The 12,355-nt window shown below is 33.4% G+C and overlaps 1 protein-coding gene across 1 annotated transcript in view; it reads right to left on the bottom strand.

Moving 5' to 3' along the window:
* LOC106471385 (glycine-rich cell wall structural protein-like) overlaps window positions 1-9,538 on the bottom strand; it is a 27,535-nt gene extending 17,997 nt beyond the window's left edge. The window contains exons 1-4 of the mRNA XM_013931986.1: window positions 9,527-9,538; window positions 8,486-8,674; window positions 7,662-7,950; window positions 2,009-2,091 (exon numbers count right to left, since the gene is read on the bottom strand). Of these exons, the coding sequence (XP_013787440.1) occupies window positions 2,009-2,091; window positions 7,662-7,950; window positions 8,486-8,674; window positions 9,527-9,538 (573 nt within the window). The remainder of the gene's footprint in view (window positions 1-2,008; window positions 2,092-7,661; window positions 7,951-8,485; window positions 8,675-9,526) is intronic.
* Window positions 9,539-12,355: the final 2,817 nt, after the last annotated feature.

The raw sequence follows: 12,355 nt of genomic DNA, 5'->3' as shown, positions 1-12,355 counted from the left end.
TTGACCGTCACATTATAATGCCCTCACGGCTGAAAGGGCGAGCATGTTTGGTGTCACGAGGATTCGAACCCGAGACCCACGGATTGCGAGTCGTCAATTAAGATAATTTGTTCAGTATTTGATTCGAATATTCTGTTGTCGTTATAACATCGGAATGTGAAAAATATTTAAATTTATAATTTGAGCCTAATGGACTTGAAATTATAATATTACATTCAAATAACAAGATGTAATTGTTTCAAGATCCATGTTTATTAGTAAGTGAGCTATAACAAAATAGTTAGTGAATAAATTATTATCAATGAAAATGCTAATTCTACATGTTTTAGAAAATAATTTTATTGCTTTTATTGGCATGTTAGTGATATATATATATTATCGTTTCTTTTTGACAGTAATATATGTATAATTCTGTTTCTTCTTACAAATAATATTCATACACGCCTAACCAGGAAGGGGTGCAAAAAATTGTTTAGAAAAATATTTTCTTGCCTCGCTTCATTTTCCACTTATTACTAGATCGCTATGCTCCGTCTATTTGTCATATAAAACTTTACTTACATGTCACATAACAAATCTTGTCTGGTAAACATCACGGTCAATGTATGCTGAAAAACACCTAACCAAATTCCTTAATGTTACCTGCTATATGATTATCAAAGATACATGTTGTGTTGTGGAGTTAAAAGCGATAAGCTATATAAAGAACGTCATTGCTTAATACACACTGGAGTATCTATAAACGTGTACAACTTTTAAACATAGATTTATTGATTTCTCGTCAGGAATATTATTCTATCAACATCAACAATATGCTCTGGTGTTTATGTAAGTTTTTTTTCAATGTGTGTAACTATTCTAAAACTTTCTTTTGTTCTAATCTCAAATTCATAGATATCTATTTATGTATCTTAAAGGGCAAACTACACCTTTTCGAAAATTAGAAAAGTATGCAGCTTATATTGATGTAATAAATTCCGCAATGGGAAGGTCGTGGTTGGTCAACTATGGTATGCTGTCAGTCCACTGCCTCTGAACTTAGTATGGACATTATGAAAACAACTGGGTTGCAAACAGTGTGTGAGAAGCTGAAACTAGATTCACAGAGTTTAATCTTTACTGTTTAGCCACTGATAATCACACTTGTTGAGGTCGGTATATATCTATCGCCGATCATGGTATAGACAGCAAGAAGTCTTGATCCAACTCTTAGAAAACCGTCTCTGGAACCTCCAGTAACAGTTTGTACGTCACAGCACACAGTGTCAGAGAGCATAGCGCCAGACTGTCCTGGGAAAGGAACATAATTCTCACATAACATCGTCCTCTAACTAAATAGAAGAATACCCTGTAGATGCAAACTGTATCATTCCAGAAAAATTCATAGTCGCTACCGAGATCATTATTATGCCATATGTGATTTTTTTAAACAAGTTAATTTAACAGGTATTTCAACTTTGATCACTGAGTTCGAGGGTGTTTAAGTTTCATGTATTGTAAAGAACGATTTACAGATTCTTTAAGTCTGGCATGGTTGGAGCACTCCCCTCGCTATATGAGGAGCGTAGGTTCGAATCTCCGTCATCAAACATGCTCGTCCTTTTCGGCTTGGGAGCGTTATAAAGTAACGTTCAATCCCACTATTCGTTGGTAAAAGAGTAGTCCAAGAGTTGGCGGTAGGAGTATTGACTAGCTGAAAATTCAGTCCTTACTTTAAGTAATGTATTATTTTATATATATTGTGGACCGTGGTGTCTGTCCCAGTGTTCGTCTATCTCCAGTTTGAAATGCTGCGCGCACAGGCGAAGCTCAACATTCACTTGTGAAATGACGGGAGAGCATGAATAAATATGATGTCAACTTTTATTTCTCAAGGAGGATATTCTAAATTAAATTGTTAGAAATTAATCACTCTAGTGTTCACATTAAAAAATGTAACGTAACTTACAGAATAAAAATGTAGATTTATCGTATGTTATTGTTGAACGGCTCTTAGCTCAACAATTACTTGCCGCAGAGGGCGATACAAGTAACTCGGAGCTTTGGCTCTGAGTGAAACCAAGGGTGCATTACAATTAACCTTTTTAAAGTCTATCAAATAATTTAAACTTATAGGTTAACTTAAACTTTTACCGTCACTGAGAACGGGTACTTTTACTTGTAAAACATATATTTTTTCTTAGAAGATTTGAAAACCTGGTATATGAAACATTGTAGTCGTTTTGATATACCTAATTAGGTGTATCTATGTTTCCATGTCATAAGTCATCGACGATTTGGCTTAAAAAGAAATTCTTTGAATGACAACAGTAAGTTTAAAAATGATCAAAAATGACTTCCCAAATTTCAAATCTTCAACAACCTATCTTCACAGTTATGGAATTAGTAACTCATCGATAATACCTCCGGTCATGAAATGAAGTCACAGCAGCCATGTTGATTAGTGTTATAAATTATATTTATTAGACCTAGTATCTCTTATATCTATCAGCATGAGTTATAAATCACATTATATTTGAACGACCTATATATGCCTGGCCAGATGGTTAGAGCGCTCGACCCACAATCTGCAAGTTGTGGATTCGATTCCCGTCACCAAACATATTCGCTTTTTCAGCCGTGGGGGCGTCATAATGTGACGGTCAATCTTACTGTTCGTTGACAAAAGAGTAGCCTAAGAGTTGGCCATGAGTGGTGTTGACTAGCATCCTTTCCTTTAGTCCATAATTGCTAAATCAGGGATGGTTATCGCAGATAGCCCTAGTGTAGCTTTACGCGAAACTCAAAATAAACCAAACTATCTATATATATGCCAATGGAGTGGCGAGTCGTTTCAGTTGCAAAATATTGTTCCACAGTCGGCATGTGTACTACTTTTATATTTCGTTCATGGATAGTTCTTGACCATACAACGAGACTTCTAGTAGACTTTAGGAAGGACGTATGAAAAATACCTTTCCGGTGAGAAATAGTTATACATAACTGTGCAAAAGTACTAAGACAAGATAATATTTTGTCATTCTTTAGATTTTATGGGGCTAATTCTTCCAGCCCCCCAGTGGCACAGCGGTATGTCTGCTGACTTACAACGCTAGAAACCGAGTTTCGATACCCGTGGTGGGCAGGGCACAGATAGCGCTTTGCGTAGCTTTGTGCTTAATTACAAACAAACAATCAAATATTTTTTCCATGACATTACAGAATGTAAATTTCAACACTATGGTAATGCTTCATTGATCCCTGTTGACAATTGAAAGAGCGAGGGTGAGAATACTTATCATACTCTCTCCGACAAATTGCTGCAGATTTGAAATGCTCCCTAAACACTGTCAAGTATACCCTAGATCGTGAGACTGCGACAGATAAATTTGAAGATAGAAAAGGAAGAGGCAGAACACCTAAATTCAATGATACTAATGCTAAATATCTTCGTTTATCCAGCCTTTGGGGCAGAAGGAAGACTGCCACTGATCTCAAGCATGAGATAAACCACTATGTACCAAATGACAGAAAAGTATCCAGATCTACAGTATCAAGAAGACTCAACGAGAATGGAATATTTGGTAGTGCAGCAGTTAAAAAAACTTTACTTTGATCTCAAATATTTCAAGAGACTGAAATTTGCTAAAAGGTGGAGTTTTAATGATTGGAAAAAGGTGTTATGGAGTCCAAGTTTGAAATATTTGGTTTAAAGCGTAGGTTGTACGTCCGGCGGAAGAAAGGGGGAAAGATACTTACGTCAATGCATAGCACCTGCCATAAAACATGGGGCAGGCAGTATGATGGTTTGGGGGTGTTTTTCTGCTTAGGCAACAGAAAATATTTGCAAAATATATGGAATAATGGACGAGCGCAAGTACCATCAGATACTTATCCATCATGGTATACCCAGTGACTTGCGTATTATTCGTAAAGGATTCTGCTGCAAAGAAGATAGTGATCCCAAACACTCATCCAACCTATACAGAAATTACTTAGTTAAGAAAGAAGCTGCTTGGGTCATTCAAAAGATGCAATGGCCCCCACAGAGCCCCGATCTCAACCCAATTGAGCAGATATGGGATTTGATAGATCAAAGTTACTTCCAAAGAAACTTTATTGGAGTATATTAGAGACATTTGGAGTAAAATCCCAAAAGACACTGATTAACTATGTTACAACAATGCCAGAAAGACTATCTGCAGTTATTAAAGCAAAGGGAAACACACAAAATATTAACTGGTTGCTGATCTCAAGCACTTCCACTGAGTTTCTGTTGTACTAAATATGGAGATTAATACAATTTTGCTGTTTCACCTGTGATTTACCTTCCATTGTTCTTTGAAAGTAGCCTGAAATCGAATTTTTGACGTTGTCCTAACACTTTTCCACAGTAATGTATAGTGTTAAAAAATGTAGAGCCAAAGCACACAACATTTCGAAGAATGGAGCTTTCACTGTTCTCTGCGAAAATGGAAGAAACTCGTGAAACAAAGGTTTTTAGGACAACAAAGAGCTCGATAAACACACCTTAACCCAATTCGGAGCAAGTCTTTATTCGCGAAGCCTGTACTACAGTTACGAGAAAACGCTTCCTTATTTAATTAATAGGTACAAGTAGCTATCTCGAATCAAGAAATTGAATCGAGAGGGAAGAAATTATTTAATGTGAGAGGTTATTTTGGTAACTTATGTTTTAAAATTTTCTATTTGAGAACAACTGTATTTGGAGAAAACTATTAATTTACGATTTAGAGTCTATTAACATAGGAATCTTGTTATAAGTCTGGAAAAATAATTACCTGCTAGTAAGTGAGCTTTTTATTGTTTTTTTAATCCAGTGAAGTAAGTTTTTATTTTTTGGAAATTTAATGTAAAGAATAATGGGCAGTTTTCTAAAAATACTTTATTGATCATTTTAACGCTGTTCTAATTTTTAGTTCAAACCTAAAGAAGATACATTTTTAATAAGTAAGAGATAAAAGGATTTGGCGCGTTTTTTTAGATGTACCTTTAGTTAACAGTGGGTGACTTTGAAAAAAAAAGGTTATTCAGAATAAAGTAAGTAAAGAATATTGAAAAATAATATATATATAATCTGTGGAATGTGTGTATATTGTATTGTAGTAATTTTATCGTTAAAGCTAAATACATTTAATTTAAAGATTCCTTTTAATTACGTTTTGATTTTACAATTGACAGTAATAAAACAATGTATTTTATAATATATGTTTTAAAAAATTTAAAAATTTGAAATTTAATATTTTATATTTCATTTTTATCTAAACTATCAATTTCAAATCTAAAATGTATTGTTCCAAGGAAGTGTCTGGCTATTTTCTGTTTTTTTTATAGTCTTTATACTGAAGATTAGCCTGCGATGTCAAGTAACTTTTTACTAAAAAACTATTTTTGGAAAAAAAAGAAAGGCTTAAAGTTTTGTAAAACATAACCATAGTGAATTTAAACCTTGAATTGTAGTTTATATAAAATATATCATACATTAATTCACGTTGTGTTTGTGTGAAGTTGTTTGTTTTTCCGCGAAACTCCTGTCACAGTTTTAGAACTAGCAGGACCAAACTTGGCAGTCAAACTTGGAGCGGTCTGGGAAATGCAATTATCATATATATGATGTAGGACAAACACCAAAAGAGTGATAAAAACACGCCCAAAAGGTCACTTAGATATAAAGGGTCTAGGAGTAGGAGTTCAGGATAGCTGAACCTGAATCTTGCATCTTTCAGGCGTCAGTAACGGGTGTTCTAGTGGAGTTTGTTCGGGTACAGGACCCCTAGGTTTAGCTATAACCCACTAGTTAGAGGATGCCGAGGGAATTAAAATACACACTGTAGGTTACTCAGGTGTGGTGGAGATTTAGGAAAATATTTTCGGCGTCGTTGGTCCAGAATATGGTCTTGTATTCTATGTTCCTTGCACTTCTTTTGGCTCTCTATAGCGCCATATTTGAAACAGTGTTCATACTCCACTCACAAACTAGCGGTACCCAACGTGGCACATGGACGAGTGTCCTGACAGGGCTTTTTCGGGTATAGACCCTTTTGGGATAAGAATAGAAGAAACTAGTAATAATGGAGGAGATTGATAGATACAATGAGACTTTTGAGCTACGCATTTATTATAGATAATTTGAGAATTATTACACAAAAATATAAAATCATATATTAAACATGTTCTATGATTTTACAATGGAATTAGAATAAGCTTAACTCCAGAAACGTTTCCATTTTTAGTTATCTAGTGAATTTGTTTGCTTCTTTTCTATACAAAATTAAGTTGATTATAACTAATGAATGATAGTTTCTCAAAATATGCAAAATTTTCAATGTATAAACCACTATATAAAGCTCAAATTCAACATTACCAACGTATTTTCAAATATACTGAAATGTTTAATTTAAAAAAAATATAGATATTTTACTTGCTGCACAAAGTGAGAACTTATAAATATATTTTGTGCAAAGCTTGTCAATTCAAATCTTCAGTTACCAATAATGTTCATTTGCGTACTGAAGGGATCAAAAAGTTTCGAAAAGAACAGAAAAGTGATAGCTTAAAAGACAGCCAAATATGTATGGAAAAGTGTTAGTAGCAAACAAGAATACGGTAAAAAAAACGAGGCTCGATAGCCCCAGTTTGGAGAAGCTGATCATGTGTGGTAAACATGCCCAATAATTTTGGTACAAAAAACACAGTAACCCTAAGAATAAGTACATTTTGATGTTTTGTGTTGCTAGGATCTAGACAGCGTACCTAAATACTAGTTTTTCTCCTTTACTGAATATATTTTACTTTCTCAGGGTTTGAATAAGAGAAACTAAAACTAGGTATCTTCGGTCGAGAAATCAATATGTGATATTGTGTAAATGTTATATACAAGTTTATTAAACTATAATATGCATATAAACTATTTTTTTTATCCATAATCACAAGATTTATAGAGTGATTAATAAATTTTTCGTGATTGTTAAAAAACCTAGCCTACTACTATATAATGCAAAGCTCGGCTAATCGAACCGATAGGTTTGTAACTTGTTGTTTTATGAATCGCAAACAGAACAAAGGATTCTGATAAACAGAAGTTAAAACAAACCACTGAATGGACATAGATTCATTCTTAGTAGTTGTATGTTATGTTTTATATAGAGTGTATATAAACTGAGATGAAGTATTCAAAATACCATGTGTATTTTATGTTACGTAAAGAAGGAAACTTTCAATTGACTTTATTCTATACAAACAATTTATTATATTTTTCTTACAAACAATACATACACGTATCTCGGAAACTATAAATGAAACTAATTGATTAGCCTTTGGTCAATTTGAAGACAGAACTTTGCTTCAGGGTTTTCAGAGTAGGTAAATCAGTTCTAAGTCATTAGAGGGCGCAAAGGCTGTTGATAAATGAATGATGGTCTTGGTTACTAACTTGCACTTGGTCAAAATCTCCGTAGAGTAGAGGAAACTAGGATAAAATAAATTCCAAAAATTAACATAATTACTCAAGTGTCTTGTCTTTCTGATAAATGAGAAGTAAAGTTACTTTAAGAGGGATGTATAGAGCTAGTCTTAATATGATAAATTTAATAGTGTTTTTACTTTAATAAAATAAAGTGCAATCATTATCTTACCTTAGTCCCACCATTTATAACCACCACCTTTGCCTCCTCCTCCACCACCCTTTCCGCCACCAAATCCGCCGCCACCAAGTCCTCCTCCACCAAATCCGCCGCCACCAAATCCTCCACCACCAAATCCACCACCACCTCCACTTTGTAGTTGTAATGGCACAGCAAGAAGTCCTAGAACAACTGAGCCTCCGCCTCCGCCTCCACCACCATAACCTCCTCCGCCTCCGCCTCCACCCCCACCGCCATATCCCCCTCCGCCACCTCCATAACCACCTCCACCTATTCCTCCGCCTATTCCTCCGCCTATTGGTATAGCCTATACATATATGTAAGCATATATATACAATTACTTACGTAGGACTTGTTGTATTTAGGAGTGAAAATAATATTCTATGCAGGCACAATCAAGTTTTTTTACATCTGTTTATAAACACAAAATTTATATATTTAACAATTAAATAACGTCAGTTGATTATTTTGTAGATATTAGGTTTAAACTGTTTTGCGGAAAATAAAATAGTTATGAATGTTCAATATTTACTGCCCTTAAACTCTATAATTAATCGGCCTTGATATAAATAATGCATTCATGATATCTTTGTTAAAAAGTTATACTCATTTGTGTTTACAATTTAGCATGGATTCATAAATATTCTGTTTAATATTGGACATTTTCTAACTTACAGAATTATGGGAATTCTTACCTAATTGTTGAGTTAGATACAGGTAAGTTTAAAATATAATGTCAAAAGCCAAGAAACTTACGACAAGCTGACGTGCACAACACGTCTTGCTGTTCGCATATAGTTTTCGCATTAATTGAAACCTTAGCACTAATCGGTAAGTTATACCTGTATAGTAACACCTCCACCACCACCAAATCCACCTCCGCCTATTCCTCCGCCTCCATAGCCTCCTCCTCCTCCTCCACCACCGTAACCAGTAGCTTCACCTTTCAAGTCGTCATCTTTCTGCACTTCTTCCTGAGTTTCACAATGTACCCACGTTGTTGATAGTAGCAGAGACAAAATACAAACTACCTGGTGGGAAAAATGCTTGGATAATTTTCAGTATTCCTTACTTAATTTAAACAATAACGATTATTGTGGTGAATTAAGCATAACAATAATTGTTAAATATAAATTATCTTTGTGTGTATATTGTTCTTGTGCGTACTGTTATTATTGTATGAAATGACTTATAACAATAGTGTTTCGACCACTGCTGTGTTTGTTGTATCCAAGCCGGCCTGAAGAGATCTGGATTGAGCAAAACGCGTCGTCGGCCATTGATATGACAAATATAGTGCGATTGAAATACTGTTATTATACACTCTTCTAATTCGTGGATTAGGTTAAGAATGTAGTGCTTAAAAATATAATAGGTCTAATACTATTGTCTCATGACAAATATAATTATTATATTTGTATATATTCTTCTAAATGAATTAATATGGAATTATTAATGTTCGTTTAACAAAATTAACTCAATAAAGAATGTAGTGTTTAAAAATGTAATAGGCCTAATACTAATATGTTATGGCAAATATAATTATTATTTTTGTATATATTGATCTAAGTGAATTAATGTTCGTTTAACAAAGTTAACTTTACGTGTAATTCTAAACAATTGTATATAATACTGTAACAATGCACATAATTTTAATTTTCTCCTAATTACGAACTAAACAGTTATTTCCTAATTGGAAGACGGAAATAGCATTACACGAAAACAGTTCAGTTAATTTAAGAAAAACATAAACTTCTCCTATAGGCTTGAAGCTCGCCATGGAATTAACGTGACTACCACGTGTTATAGTTAATTTTATATTACCATACACTGTTCGTTCGTCTGATTTTAAACCTGATTAAACTGTATGATATTCTACTTACCTTATTCTGCATCTTGTGTGCAGTTTCAAATTCTGCTGAGTGAATCTGAAGACTGATGTGCTTGTGAGGTTTGCTCTTCAACTCTTCCTCTTATATATCCACCAGAAAACACTTTTTTCTTCTTTCCGTGAGAAGATTTAATTAATGAAATAATAAAAACTCGACAAAGCGCGATGTCGATGCTCTGCTCAAAGCCTCGTTTTTCCTCATTGTTGTAGAAAATGAACTGAGCCGCTTGAGCACGTCAGTCATAGGTCACTTGTGGAAACATCTCACACAGCGCACGTCACTGGCTCTTGTTATTGCTGACTTAATATTGTTTGTTAGTGCTTGATCCTCGTAATCATCTTGTTCTTAAAATATGTTTACCTTATTTGGAATCAACTGACCTAGTTTATCATACATTTAATTACAAAAAATGTCCGAATGTAGTATTTTCTATATATATATAAGTATATATATGTGTGTGTGTGCGCCACTTAGTCATGACTGTCTCACCCAAGCTAGTGTACACTCTAGTCCCGCAATTATTTATTGTTTGTGATCGTTAGTGAACCGGTTTAGCTTGAAATAAATAGATATATTAAGGATTCCGTAGTAAGAAAGTTGATGTCATAGTTAATCTTGTATTTAACACTTTAAGCATTTTAAAAATCTCAATATGTGAAAGAGAAAGAGAAATGATTATTACAATGTCTTTGTTTGTTTCTGCTTCTACTTTAAATGTAAAAGTACGCCATTTGTTCATAGTTAGAATTAGAAGTTATATCAAGTGATAAAAATAATTTCGAGATAGCTTTTTTTAATGAGAGAATATGTGTTAATGGTGGCTATACTCATTGCTAGTTATCATATCGTTTGGAAAGAATGTTTAGAATACGGATTATGATGTTGTTTTCACACTGTTAGAATATAAAAGCTTATTAATTATATTATGTTATATTAATTATAATTATGATTGAGCTACATGAACGTGAAAATGTTATTTTTTTTGCATTTAAATAACAAGCTACAATTTTTGCAAGAACGTGTACAGATCCACGTTTATTAGTTATTTATTATTTATTAGTAGTTATTGGATAAATGTCTAGCACTTAAAGTTTTTATCGGATTTTTATAACATATAGTGTTTTTTTATTATGAATAAGATATGTATTTATGTTTCTTCTTGCCAATAATATGTATAATTCTGCTTATTTTTACTAATAATATGTATAATATATTGCTAAACATACGCATAGCAACCAAAGCAGGGGGCAGAATACTTTTTAACAAAATATTCTTTCACTTCGTTTCATTTGTTACTTCTTCCTTACACTTGATCTTTCCACCCATTTGGCATATAAATATTTACTTACATATCACGTAACAAATTTTGTCTGTTAAACATCACGGTCAATGTTCAATGTATGTTGAAAAATGCCCACCGCACTACCTTAATGTTATCTTCTATATGACTTTCAAAGACATACTCTGTGTTGTGGAGTTATTGTTGATGAGCTATATAAAGTATTTCAATACTAAATACACACTGGAATAAATATACTTGAATACACCTTTAAATTTCGATTTATTGATTTATCGCCAGGAATATTATTCCATCAACATCAACAATGTGCCCTGGTCTTCATGTATGTTTATTCTCTGTATGTAACTATTCTAGTTTTTTTTTTCTCAAGTTCATAGATATAATATAACTATATATATATATATATTATATAATATATGTATAGAAAATCAATATTCAAACAGTCAAGCAATACCAAATCAGAAGGAAGGATTGCGTTAAAAACAGCAATCCAAAAGTGAAGGGTGATATACATGTGGGACGTTGTGGGCTAGAGCACCCACATCTCGCTCTCCTAATTTCTACTTTTGATTATTTTTTGAATTTCTTTATTTGAGACTAACGAACGGAGGTTAAGACTGATAGACGATGTATCCGCACCACAATGAAAACTGTAACAATTTTAAAAAGGTTTACAGTCGCTATCGAGTATATCATTATGTCAAATGTGACTCTTTTATATAAGTTGATTCAACAAGACTCTAACTTTGACCACTGAGTTCGAGAGTGCTTACGTTCCATGGATTGTAAACAGCGATTTACTGATTCGTTAATTTTAAATTGTTTTCAGTGAACACATGGTGCTCCTAAATAAGTTCGAATTTTAGCTGTGTTGCTCATTTGGCTGAAAAACATTCTGATAACGAAATAATGTCCTTTTAATTTTCTTAATATTTTGTCTACGTATGTATGGTAATTTTGCTTAACGTATACACAATATATGACATAGGAAGCATCATATGCGTTTCAGCTTTGTTTACACATTGAGAACATGTACAAATAATGTATTATAAAACATACTGTTTCCTTAGAAGATTTTGCAAACTTAGCAAATTAGATATTGTAGTCATTGTGGTGTACATAATCAGGTATACTTAAGTTCCTATGTCATAAGCCAGGAACGGGTTTGGCTTAAAACGAAACTCTTTGAATCCAACATAAAGTTTAAAAACAACCGGAAATGGCTTCTCAGATTTCATATTTTCTAACAAGTTATCTTCACAGTTACGGAATTAATATCTCAATGATAATAGTTCTGGTCATGTCACCTCAGCCTTGATGAGTATTACTATATATTATCTTTATTAAACATGTTATTTCTTATATCTTTCAGCACGACCTATAAATTACACTTTATTTCAACGATCTATATATGCCAATGTAATGGCAAGTCGCTGCCGATGGGAAACATTGTGCAACAAGTAACACGTGTAGCACTTTCGTATTTCTTTCTTGGAGAATTCTTGACCATTTGACAACAC

Source organism: Limulus polyphemus, unplaced genomic scaffold (genome assembly GCF_000517525.1).
Source record: "Limulus polyphemus unplaced genomic scaffold, Limulus_polyphemus-2.1.2 Scaffold112, whole genome shotgun sequence".
Lineage (NCBI taxonomy): Eukaryota > Metazoa > Arthropoda > Merostomata > Xiphosura > Limulidae > Limulus > Limulus polyphemus.
Note: the sequence above shows the minus strand (reverse complement) of the source record. Positions and strands in the feature narration are given on the sequence as shown.